The following is a 13,543-nucleotide window of genomic DNA, read 5'->3' as shown; positions in this document are numbered from 1 at the left end:
AAAATAATGTACGTTATTTTGCAAACAAATTGGCCAATGTGTAACATTTGTCATTTTATGTGACTCTGCCAATTTGGTTTCCCAAACTGTGTCGTGTGCGAATCGTAAAGAGTGGAGATGAGGCGCAGGACGTCGTAACAGGCAGTGAGGCATTGTAATCAATTTTACTACTGCGTTTTTTTGTAGGCCTACATATGTTCAGGTTTAAGAATAAACTTAATGCCAATCTTACACTGGAGAAAAAAAGTATTGTGTCAGGTCATTTCTTTCTCCCGATGTATGGTGGTTTTAAGCAATGACTTTAGGGAAACCCTACACAGTCGTAAACGTGAGTGTATAGGAGAGCCTTACCTTGTTAACCTGTTATTTTTAACACTACACGGTTATGTGGAACACCGTTGTATATGATGCTGGATCCTGCAACGCACATGCCATTCTCAATTTGAATCCGCAGTCAAACTCACTATGGAACCTTTAGTCAATTTCAATTAACTATAAATAGCTCTTGTCTATTACGATCACCATACTGTGATAAGGAACTGGGACCGCCCGTTGCATGCTGAACTATCTCTGATTGGATCGTTACAGGGATTTTTTAAAAAAAGTTTTGTGCATGCATTATTGACACTTGCTGGCCTATTATTGAACAATCTCTCTCATTTACATAAATAAATTATTACGAATATACCACAAGTAAATTGAGTAAAGCTCATATAATCACACAAGCTGCAATGAGTTAGCCGTATGTTTACATAGTGCATATATGTCGACGTACATTAAATTATAATCCATTCATTTTTGTATTTCGTATTCTCACATGCATATTTTAAAAGGGTCCATAATCACCTTTGGCCCTTAAGGTGAATTTTCATTGGTTTCCATCATCACTTCACACGATATTCTCCGTTTTCGTCTGTGCGGGTCAACCTCTGGGTTTTTTTTTTAACGGACGGACAGCTCTGTAGGGAATGCATGGTGGACACCAAACTGTCACTCGATTGCTGTAGTTTACTATCTGCGAACAGTAAACACGGGATTACGATCCGTGGAACATCCACTGAAGGGAGTGCATAGGCCCGTAGCACTTACTGAATTTTGTTGTTTAAGAAATTTCACCGAACTGCATTGATTGAAAACGACACATGAGTTTTCTTTCGGTGACGAGAACTTAAAAAGTGCCAGAGGATGAATTCTTCTCGGAGGGATTTACTGCTGTGTTGGAGTTAGGGATATGAAATCCATCTTGTGAAACCAGCACCCGGATGTTGCGATGTATTTGACAAACTCTCAGGAATAATTGTGGGAAGCACTTTATAACATGGTTGTCGGTTGGATTGAAATATTTGTTACAAATGTAACTCACATGTTTTGTTGTTTTTGTAAAAAATGTATGCTACTTTTTTATGACACGCAATTTTAATGAGTGGAGGATGCACGCACCACAGGAACAGCCAGGAGGTAAATCGCTGCGATGTGTTGAATACACTGTTCACTTGTCTTGTGATGCTAAAGCCGGTACCGCTGTATGAACAAGGATGCTCTCGCCGTATTTGCGTTCAACGTGAAAGGGTTTAATGAATGATTATGTGTTTTTGTTGGTCTCAGCACACTGAATTTTAAGTCGTATTTTTCGGATCAGACGTGCGTTTTTTCGGTTGCAAAAGCAGTGGAGTTGCAATGAGTGTATAAATTCGAATCATCTGCTAGAAACAGTCTTCAAAAAAGGTATGTTTTCATTTTTTCCAGCGATAAGTCTGACGTGATTCATCTGCGCCCGTTTTGTTAGTTAAAAACACCATTTATTTAGGCTGCCGAATGCAGCTAATAAAATGAAATTATAGATAGTGTAAGTAGGGCAATGTTGACAAACTTAGCTTGCTAGCTCGCTAACTTGTAAATTAAAAGCATGGTTAGTCCGGTCATGCATTTGAAAAGCATCATATGAGTTGTCGTCGCGCATTACTCAGTTTGTCACTTGCGCTCGATTTATCCGCTTTTACGTTTTAAAACAAGTAGCGACATAGCAGTTTTTGCTGAAACTGACAGAGCGTTTTCACGAGAATGTATCGAGAATCCGTGACATATAGCTAGCTGCTACATTTGTAACCTAGCAATTGCACCAGCTGTTTCTTCCAACGGCTGGAAGGACCACTGATACACACAGTTCAATAGCTATAGCGGATAAATATCGTTTTTCTTTAAACGTTATCAGAGACACAGATGGAAAATTCATTATGCACAGCAATACGTGGTATGTCCATTTCCCCCCGTCTAGAACAGCGTTTGAATGTTTCTGTCTTTCTGTCGTGCTGTGGTTAATTGATGTGATTAACGCTATTACGTTAAAGATAAAGGGAAAAAAAAATCTTTCAACTTGAAGCTTACGTTGAGAATTACATGTTGCTTCGTTTTAAAATAGCATGGTACCAAACATGAACATGAATTAGGAGTGACAACTACTTTGTGAAATGTAAGGATCGAACATTGACAACTGTCGCGAAACAGTGGTTGATAGAAAAAGCCCGGCGATATGACCGTTATTAATGCGATTCTTATTTCTGTATTTTGTTTGTGGGGCCTAGGACTTAATGTACTTCGCTGCTCATCTGATTTGACCAAACGATAGAAATGACAGCTTTGAATTGACGCTGCTAATCAGAGCGTCTTTGGTAGAGGAAGCACGTCACTTGCTTTGATTTTAATGCATTTCCAGTTTTTAAGAATTTTAGGAGGATAGTCTATACAATTATATTGTGTACTAAATACAATTGTATAGTTAAGATGAACTTGGATCACATTATTCTCGCAGAGGGGTAAACCTACCTATCTGAGCACCGATGCTGACTGTTCCTAAAGCTGCAAGTCTGTGTACCATTATTTTTCAGTCCTAAAGTTGGGTACGGAACAACTGTGTAATGATCCATAAAGGGGCAGGTCCCGTTTTATAGTCCCTGAACGCTGAAATCCAACCAAAAGTGGTTGCGTCTGAGATATTTTATTTATTTATTTATTTATTTTAATGTAAGAATGTTCAGACATTCTCATCTTTGAAAAAAAAAAAACAAAAAAACCATGGCCTAGGAATGCTGAAGTAAAAAATGCCAGTTTTTATTTACATCAGTAACAGAATGTTTATATGCATACTGTTTATGATAATATATTCAGAATATCACTGCTGATCTGTGAAATATTATGTGTAATATCTATGTTTAGTTTCATAGCAGTACGTAAAATCTGGAAGGTCTTTGAAAGTAGAAATTCGAAGTTCATCTGACCTCCTCAGGGATGCACTGGGCAGGGGGACACTGAAGTGATGTGTTGTGGACAAGGCCAACAAACCAGAACACATACTTTTCATAGCAGTGCTGTTATTTTCATGCTGCTACATGTCAGGAGCATCATAAGAATGTTTATACGTGAGAAAAATGGAGACCACTACTTATAATAAATTCTTTTCTGAAAAAGTGGGAAAAGAGCTGTTCAGTGGAATAAAGGTCAGACAGGATTAGTATTCAAAAAAGCAATTGATTGTAGGTCTAGGTAAATCTCTTTTAGTTTATCTTCAATACATCATTCATTCAAAAAAACCAAAGCACTCCCTTTTAGAAAATGATTTAAAAGCATTTACTAGTATGCCATTTCATAATGGAAATATACATTAAAAAAACTAAGAAATGGCCCTTCTTACATGGTGAACACTTTAACATGCTAATCAGTCTGCCCCAAACTTTGGAAATGATCATGTACAGTTTTTTTATGGAAAACAGCTGCCCACCCCCCCACGTCATATCTTTGAAATTCTTTAGATGGTACCCATTTATTTTGAGTTGGATAGGCGATTCAGCATGTCAGATCAATTAAAAGAAAGGACAGCGTTTTGCATTTGTGTGTATAGTGTGAAGAGCCTGGGCTATTTAGATGTAGCCAATATTTTTAAATTCTTATGTTGAGACAAAGGAAGTTATTAATTTTGTACATTTTTTTATCTGGAGGGCACACTGCACATTCCTCAGTGTGTCACTTTTTCAGTGGGTTACAAATGGGGCTGGGGGCGGGGTGGGGGCGGGGGTCTGTCCTAAAAGGTTTCAGCAGGCTATATCATATGTGCATGTCTGTTATGCACCTTCAATGGCATTCCACACTTAATGGATTTTAGATGAAGGTCGATAGATGAAAGTTGTTTTAACATACCTCTCCATTATACCATCATACTCAGTGAAAGAAATTTTTGGGGGCATATTGAAAGTATCAGGACACAGGTATGGAATGGATTCTTATTCACATACGTAGGTATTGTTTTGATTATCAATCTCTGTCTCCCTTTCTTGACCCTTTCACTGCCTTTTCCCTCTCACTCTTTCCCACCCTCCTGCTTACTGTCTGTCTCCCTCCGTGCCCCTCCCTGTCTTTCTCCTCAGGGGCAAATTATGCCAGCAGCACCAGGTTCCCTCTCCCTGGTGAAGTACCAGCCATTCGGTCAGACAGCTCCCACTCTCCCCAGTCCTCAGCGCTCTCCTGGCAGGCTGCAATCCATGCTGCCAAGCAGGCCCAGGCTGACCCCACCATGAGCGCCAGCGGCACCGCCCCGGTCGGATCTCTGTCCCAAAGAAAGCGCCAGCAGTATGCCAAAAGCAAGAAGCAGAGCAGCACGGCCAACAGCAGGCCGCCCCGTGCCCTCTTCTGTCTCACTCTCAACAACCCTATCAGGAGAGCCTGCATTAGCCTAGTAGAATGGAAGTATCCTTTTTTGCCCCGTGCAGTGATTGCATTCATGCGGAAGTTGTTTGTCACCTGTGTTTGTGGGTGCATGATTAAGCCACAGTTTTAAGGTGCGGTGTAGTCGCACGTCAGTTATATGGGTGTTATTAATTGCATGATGTAGTTGTGTTCAGGGTTGTTCAGGTTATTCAAATTAGATCTGTCATATTCGTGATCAAGATCGTAAACTATCCAGCTTTGGTTTATATGCTCACTTTCTACTTTTGGGGAAAAACTTCAGTAAGAAAAAAAAAAATCAGTAATCAATCCATCAATAAACAGTTGACATCCCACAAAACCATAAATAAGAGACGTGTACCTAAACTGAACGGATCAATGGTTATGCTAATGAATACTGTACAATATTCTTATTCAAGAAATATTGTCAAGGGCCTTTACAGCTTAACTGGCCTTGGCTGTTTGAATACATGCATTGAACAAGACAGAATACAGCTGGATTGCAGTCAGAATTTGCCACTAACTGATATTTACCTAAAATGGTTACAGAATTTCCCTTAAGGGGAGTTTTTCCGCTGATCGGTCCCATAGCCCCAAGTGCTACTATGTGAAAGGAGTTGTTAATTGAAACAATTAGCTGAGCTCCACTGATTTTCAGTGTTAAAGGGCAAGTTATTATTATTGTTAGAAAAACTGTACAGTAGAAAATCTGCTCTCATAGGCTAATTTAGAGAGTGCTAAATGGACATGTTGTCAATATCGATTAATGAAAAAGTTCCAACAGACTTTTAAAATGTTTTTTTTTACTGTATAGAGTCTAGACTCAATTGTAGACTCAAGACAAAGAAAGGACATATAGCATAATGCTCAAGCAATATCCAAAATCAAAATGTTGCTCCCCCTAAAATTCCAGACAGGAGAGAACAGAACAGAATGTTTCAGTTTATCTTTGGCAGATAATCGGCAGCACACAGGCACTGGGTGACATCACGTTGCTGTGTTGGTTTTGCAATTATGCAACGTGTATGGAACTGAAAACCATCCAGTGCAGGTCCCTGTCAGCCCAGCCCAGATTTAACAGAACATTTAATTTGATTCTGCTTCGGAGGATGATGGCAGCCTAGCGCAGAGTTTAACTGAACAGAGGACAGCTGTCTAAATGGTTTTAAGCTCCCCTGACAGCACCGAGTTTCAAGCCATGCTGGAAGGCACCTACTCAAAGTCAGATCTGGGAAGGATTGTGAGAAGCGGCGCCTAAATCGCTCATGTTTGTACTGGATGTGGTTGTGTTTGAAAACAGTAAGTGTAATATTGCAGCACATTTACCAGTAGAATGAAAATAAAAGTAATGAAAGAGAACACGTTGATATGCATAATATTTGTTCATGTTCTTTGCTCTTTCCCTGGTAAGCTTGTTTTGTGTTATGAGAATAACCTTGCATGTGTTTTTATGTGTTATAAAGTGCGATATGGTTTGTTGCGTGCTTTCACGATTGCCCTTAACCAAGAACTTCAGGCCATTTGATATCTTTATATTACTCTCTATTTTTGCCAACTGCGTGGCCTTAGCTGTTTACGTTCCCTTCCCTGAAGACGACTCCAATGCCACCAACCATGACCTGGTGAGTACACCTGTTCTCTCCTCAGCAGACCCTCTTTTGTATGCTCGCTGCTGATATCATCTCTCAGTACATACTTCCTGATACGATTGAGGGCATTAGCAGTACAGAGGTTCATTTTGTTTGGCTTTTGTGTATCCTGTGTCCCATGGCATTGTTGTGGAATGGATGCGTTCATGAACGCTGTGTGGTTTGGCAGAGGTCTCTCCTCTTCTCGCCTCTCTGCCTCCCTCTGTGTTGTCTGTCTTCCTCTCTTTCCCCTTCTTTCTTTTCTCTCTGCTTCCCCTTTTCCTCAATCTCTCTGTGCCCCTCTCTAGTGGCTGGTTGCTTTCTCTCTCCCTGTATCGGTCTTTCTGTCTCTCTCACTCTCTTCCTCTCTCTCTGTCTCAAATCAAGGGGAATTTTTCTCACAGGTTTGTCTCTGGCTCACCTTTTACGGTGAATTCAGACGCCTGTCCTTGTTGTGTGGTGTTGGCTTATGCAGGCAAGGGTGCGACCTCTTCAGGGTTGCCTGGGACACAGTGGAGAGGTTAAGCATGAGATAAGAATTGAAGCTTCTTGTAAGCACTAATAAACATTTTGGCGGTAGAACTGTTAGCATGGCTGCCTTCATAGAAGGTTCACTTGCTGGCCAACATGAAATCAGTCATTGCAGCATGTTGTGAGGTGTGAGGTGTATTGGATTCTGGATCCCATCCTGAGTTTGTCTCCCAGCTGGGACATAACTGTTGGAGTCTTGAATGGGATGCTTTAATTCAGCTGCCCTAGTAGAAGATCCAGCAAACTATGCATATGATGAGAGAATATGCATGTTTGTAATATTATGCTATCATTATAAAATCATAAACAAAAAATCATTCTGACCAGTTACTGGATGTTTTCAATCTTGCAATGCATTAGGCTATACAGTGTGTCAAGGATGTATTCTTTGTCAAGGACAAGCTTGTTATCAGTTTGCTTAAAACTTGTGAAATTGAAGCTACATCTTACAGGGATTGCAGTATGTTGCCATTTATGCTGCACAGTTTGTGAATTTCAGTTAACAGGGCAATGGTTCACTTGTCTTCATGCTATATAGTGAGGTGCATAGAAGTTAAGGTCTTTGAAATCCCTGTACTGCATCCTTCACAAGTGCTCTTCAGCTAAATGAATTGCTAAATACATGTCATTATGATTCCTATATTTTTTTCCAGCTGGAGGAATTTGAATTCTAAATATTGAATGAATTTTCTGCTTCTTTAGGCTGCAAATTGTTCATAATTTCAGAAGTTTTTTGCTTCTGTGAAGCGGATGTCAGGGAAGCTGGGTGATACTGGGGTTTACAAGCGGACAAAAGCCAGGGTTTGAGCTCTGGCCTGTTAATATGCTGGAGGTGGAGGAGGAGCTCTTGTTTCTCACAGCTGCCTGGAGGCCTTACCATCTGCATTGTACACGTTTTGCAACGAGGTCACTATAGATTGTGCGTCATCCGGACATTATAGGATGCATGCTTGTTCTCGTAATGGGGTTAGCGATTGAAGCAGGGGGTGTGTCTTGCTCCATACAGCATGCATGAAGACTTGGGTCCACTGTGCAAAGGTCCAGTGACAGACCTTCAAGGACTTCTGCCCCTTTTCGTAATTTGGTGTACATAAGTCAGTTATATGCCTTGCAGAGCATCCACTTTTCACACAGTATCATTTTGTGTAAATGAAATCCCAGAGAAAGTGTTTGGTTGGACCCAGTGATACTCATCAATCATCAATATGCAAGGGTCTACTGCTACTGCCTACTGTGTGTATTTGGCATGCACAAGCAAAGTCTTTCTTCTGTTTTTAATTTTTACAAAAAATGGGTAAACACAGATATTTTAGAGAGCAACCGCAGTCACCCTTGGATATGTTCACTTTCTCCATTTGTATTATGGGTCATTTTAAACATTAAATAAATGCCTTACCAATGGCCTTCAGCTGTGGTGTAATCAACTGGCTTAAATAGTAAATGCCAAAATACACGTGTTCCCCTGTTATAATTAGTGTAATAATCTAGCATGTTCCTTGAAGTTCATTGGAATTAAAGAACAGTGTTTCCATAGTTCCATAGTGTCCATAGTTTTTCCATTGTGAAGAGTGCTGTTCTGTGTTATATCCATTTCTTCAATTTAGTTATCCGTTTCCTTTTGAGAAATGGAATGAATTTGACAGAACCTAAACTAAACCTAAACTTAATTTATGAAAATACGTTAATGTGAATTGGTTCATGCAAGTGTAAGTAATCTGCCCTCGTGTTTTCTTTTGGCCGTTTTCAGTCTGTGAAACATTTGTTTTGGCCCATCGTGTTGTCAATATTTACCCCAAATGTGATCACGCATTGGCATTTACACGTGTAGTGGCACCCTATGGAGGGAGGGAGGAAGTGGAAGAGAAAGGGAGTGGGAGAGGGAACAGTGATGCATGAATGCAGCGTCTAGCACTTGATCACTATAAAGGAGACCATCTTGGAGAAATTACATGGCTTGACTGTTAAAGTCAAACCTGTGTGTTTTGAGACCTGGATCAGCTTACCTCAAACAGTCATAGTGACGATACTGCCCCAGGCTGTGTCATGGCTGATTGATAATGATCAGATGCTACAACCACACACCTTAAGATATATATCAGTACTCAATACATGTTAAAGCCCAATCTCCTCTTCATCAGCGAGAACATTTCCTCTCTGGCCTCAGACAGCGGGATCTTCAGTATTTGTTTTATTTCTGGGAGAGCGGAATCCCTGTTACCCTTCCCTGAGCAGTGGGTGCATGTCCCTCCGCCACACCGTGCCTCTTCCTCCGCACACGGACGGGCCTGACAGATTGAAGGCTGTTGTGGATTAGCCGTAAGGGAAGGGGGGGGGGGGGGGGGTCCGTGGAAAAGCCTGAGTGAAAGCAGAGAAAGCACAGCTGAATGGGAGTGCCTGGTAGCGAGGATGCTATGACACCAGTATGGCATTCACGGCCCATTATCTGGAATCTAAGAAACAGACAATAGACAGCACGAGCCAAAGCAAAAACAATAAAAGATAAAGTGCAGAGGAATATGTGCACAGAGAGGAAGTCAGTCATCAAAAACCCCAAATGATCAAGGTTCTCACTGGATACAGGGCACATGAACTGAAGAAAAAAGGTTGGAAGTTGGCTGCTAGACACTCAGTGTCAATTGAAAGCAAGCCATTCCTTTTAATAATGGCATTCCTCTGTTCAAACGTTATATTTGATTACGAGGGCATTCATTTAAGTCAAGGGTTTGTAGAGTACTGAACAATTTTCCAGAATAAAAACTTCACAGGCACTGCTGCATCCCTGTTGCACAATGTTTCACATTTTGAGATTAATTTGGCAGTAGTTTTCTCAGATGATTTGGATAGGTCTCAATGAGAGTGGTATGATTTTGGGCACTGTGTTGGTTCTGAGGGTAGGACGTTATTTAGGAAATATATATTTTTTTAACACACTTCACTTTGTTGTGCTGACAGAAAATTGTGTTTCTTCATAGAAGGAATCTAGAGACATGAAACTTCTTTTGTTGTAATATCATAGCAACCCCTGTGGTTGAGGGCAAATTGAGTCTCTCTATACTGAGAGACAAATCTATTCAAACAGCAGGAGACTGAACAGAAAATAAGGTGTTGTGAGCTTGCTTTTTTAAGAATGTTAGGTTGTCAGGCCTCTCTCTTTCTCTCTCTCTCACGCTCTGCATCTGTCTCTCTCTCTCTCACTCACACTCTCTGCTTCTGCCTCTCTCTCTCTCTCTCACTCTCTCTCTCTCTCTCTCTCTCTCTCTCTGCCTCTCTAGAGGGATTAAGGGTTTAGACAGCATGGAGGGGAAATGAGATTCAGTCTGATCATGGCCCAGCTCATGAAACGTGAGTGGAGGCAGCACGGTTTTCTGTTCATCTCTGCTCATACTGCCATAACCAAAAGCGAACCACAACTAAACCACAGACAGACCACAGGCATGACGAACATGTTTCCCTCTCCTCTACCGAATGAACATCTCAGTACATACACTGTGCATATGGGGCAAAAATCATGGCTCACCTCACTCAGATGTTTCACAGAGGTTGTATGACACCAGTGCTGGCTGTTCATTATCAATGTGTCTTCAGCCTATTAAAATGACTTTGATTATTCAACAATGAACTGTTCGGTTTGAGACACCATAGCAATATTGTTGTGCTGAAACGAAGAACCATATCGAATGGAAGGTGCTTAGTGCTATGGCGTAAAAAGAAGGAGGAGTAACACAGAATATGTGGCTGCTTTTTTCTGGTCCTGTTGGCCTGGAGTTTGACATGCTCGGTTGCGCCTGAGGGGAGAGGAAACATATGGGATTGTGACAGTCTGGGTTAGGTGCAGCTGCACCAGGGCAAGAGGAATCAGCACTTTGGATTTAATATGTGCATCTTGAATCATAGTCAATGCTAATGGTAGAGCATGATGGCATAAGTTCAGCAGCGGTCACTTGGATTCCGAAAAGCAGTGAGTAATTGACCTCTATAGTGAAAATAAATCCCCATATTGCCAGAGGCTTGGTGCTGCTTGAAGTTTAACATGTCAAAGACCATTTCATGCACTTCAGTGTCTTCGGTGAATCATCATTGCATCCAGAACACACAGTCCATAAAATATGCACAGTGTAAGCCTTTCAGATGAGTTCTGTTGCGAATTATTGTGCTAGCCCATCTCACAAAACCTAGCAAAGGAAGCAAAAGGAAATATTTGAGTGAAAGGATGTTGGCAGATGTAGTTGGTGGCCCCACAGGTAGTGAAATACTGTTCTTTTTCTATTATCCTGCAAATGGCCACTTGTCCCTGTCCTTCTGTATGATGACCATGGCATGACTGCTCACACTGTACAGACTACATTTAAAAAACAAACATTGGAGAGTTGAATCAGAATGTTATGCACTAAATAAAGTAAGGTGCTGTTGGAGAGATTATGGAACTTGATATATACATGCCTTCCAGCCTTATTATTAAAGCTTCATGTGATTTTGCAGTTAATTATAAATAGAAAACATTGTGTCCCTCGGGCAGTCAGCAAACCCATAGAGTACCAGATAACCAGAGCCTCAGATATTCAAAGAGCCAGATACTACATCGTAGTTTAGCTGTATGTCTTCTGTTGTGATTGGGAGATCTGGTGTCTGTGAATGTCACTCAGTAGAAAATCAGTTTGAAACTTATTCTCTCTAAGGAGCAAGGACTTGAGCACCAGCTGGCTTTGATAGTCTATGAATGTTCTTTGCAGGGTCTACATGTCAAGCTAATCAAGACCTTGATCCTCTGGAAACAAATGCAGAAGTGGTTTGAATGTTTCTATTTAGCAGTGTGACTGGCACCATTCACTCTGATGTCATAAACATCTCTCAGACACAGACTCTCAGTACCCCTATTGCAGTGGAGTAAATGAATGACGTATCTCAGCCAGATGGCTCTGTTAGGGTTAGTGACCCGCCCCACCAGACAGAAATAATGTCAGCATACACAGAACCATGTACAGCAGCGGCAGCATGCAAGACTGTACATGCAGTGATGTAGATGGAAGTATATCCAGTATATTTGTCGGCACCATAAGGGCTGGGAAGGGTACATTTGTTTTTTTTTTCCTTGTCTGTGTTATGGTGGCTCTTCCTCAATAAATTGATTTAATTGACCTCCATAAATTGAGTCCTTTTTGTGCATATGTCCAGCTTATTGACTGCATTGTGTTGGTAATTGTGTAACTGCATAAGCGCCCTGTCTAATTACTGTTGCTAATGTGACTCATCGTTTGTAATTTATTGTACTTTTGTACCGGTTTCTAATGTGAACATTTGACTGACAGTGACCCATAATGGGGTTTAGAAAGGTGCATCCAGCACTCCTGCAGAATGCCACTCCGGTTGGTGTCATTAATTAATAAATAAGACAAATCATTCACCCTAATTTTATTCCAAAAAAGTCCTCAATCTGGACTCAAATGACAGAGAGGGCTTTGCCATGAGGAGCAGGCCATAGACAGCCTACATCCTGTAACAGTCGGTTGGCCATTTTCCACTGCATCGTTAATTTAGTTAAGTAAAACATTACTTTTTGTTATGAAATATGTAGACAAGAAAAAAAAGCAACAACTACAAAAATTCCCCCTCGGATTTTAGAGGGGTTTGTCAGTGCTGCGAAACCTGAGCTTCAGAGATTGTTCATGCTCAAGCTTTTCTTTCCTTTTTGTTGTAACCAGGGACGTGATGATGAATTTGAAATCTCTTTGGACTGCTGAAAGGTAAAGCAGGGTTCACGGACACAGCATTGATTGTTTCTCAGAATGAAACAGAAAACCGCAAGCCGCTTTTAGAAAAGAGTATTGGTTGCTTAATTCATTGGGGCGTGATGTAACATGCTTTCTAGGTAGGCACTTTACCAGCAGTGTTTTGTCTAGTGGATTACATCATGCTCTTAACCCTGACAATGATGGACAATTTATTTTTCCTAATCTCTGTGACTGATTTTCTTTTGTGTTCACCTTTATTTTAACCAGAGGCTTGAACATTCTATGACATAATTGTCCTGTCTTGTGGTGATTGTTATTTCAGAATAATGACAAAGATCACGATGACATTGTATTGAAATTAAGAAATATGTTAGTTTGGTTCATGTCATTTCCAGAAGATAACCACTGAACCGTTTGTTTTAAAGGGAATGCTATGGAAGCATTGTGCGTGGGCAAATGCAGTGGGTGTTACACAGCAACAAGGTCAAAGATTTCTATTATTATAGATTTTTTTTCTCAGGGAAAAAAGCAAATGCAAATATGTGCAAGGTCTTTAATTTGTTTCCCAAGAACATCACACTGAAACCGATATTTGTACATATGAATTTGCCATGTTGATGCACATGGTTTGTTATTTTAACATAAATTTTAACAACAATCTTGACAGTAATCTCTCTAGAGCTTGCAGCAATGCTCTCTGTACATCTCTGCCTCTGTGTGCTGTGTTTGTGGAAATGGGTGGGGGGGGGGGGGTCTTATGGGGGTATGTTGGGTCTTCTGATTCTTTTAAACAACTTTACAATACCAGGGGCACAGTTTATCATGTTGCTTCACTGTTAATATATAGAGAGAAGATGGATATAAGTGTAATATAAATTAGACACTGCATTTAATATGATTTACACCAAAGCAAAGTCAAATTAAGCATAGATCTGATGG

At 40.7% G+C, this 13,543-nt stretch overlaps 1 protein-coding gene across 1 annotated transcript in view; it reads left to right on the top strand.

The window, feature by feature from the left end:
- Positions 1-1,292: 1,292 nt before the first annotated feature.
- Positions 1,293-13,543, top strand: part of LOC118780521 (voltage-dependent L-type calcium channel subunit alpha-1D-like) — an 84,059-nt gene continuing 71,808 nt past the window's right edge. The window contains exons 1-3 of the mRNA XM_036533061.1: positions 1,293-1,458; positions 4,419-4,737; positions 6,233-6,338. Coding sequence (XP_036388954.1) covers positions 1,404-1,458; positions 4,419-4,737; positions 6,233-6,338 — 480 coding nt within the window. The 5' untranslated portion in view covers positions 1,293-1,403. The remainder of the gene's footprint in view (positions 1,459-4,418; positions 4,738-6,232; positions 6,339-13,543) is intronic.

This window comes from Megalops cyprinoides, chromosome 7 (assembly GCF_013368585.1).
Source record: "Megalops cyprinoides isolate fMegCyp1 chromosome 7, fMegCyp1.pri, whole genome shotgun sequence".
Classification (NCBI taxonomy): Eukaryota; Metazoa; Chordata; class Actinopteri; order Elopiformes; family Megalopidae; genus Megalops; species Megalops cyprinoides.
This window is presented reverse-complemented; position numbering and strand designations above follow the sequence as displayed.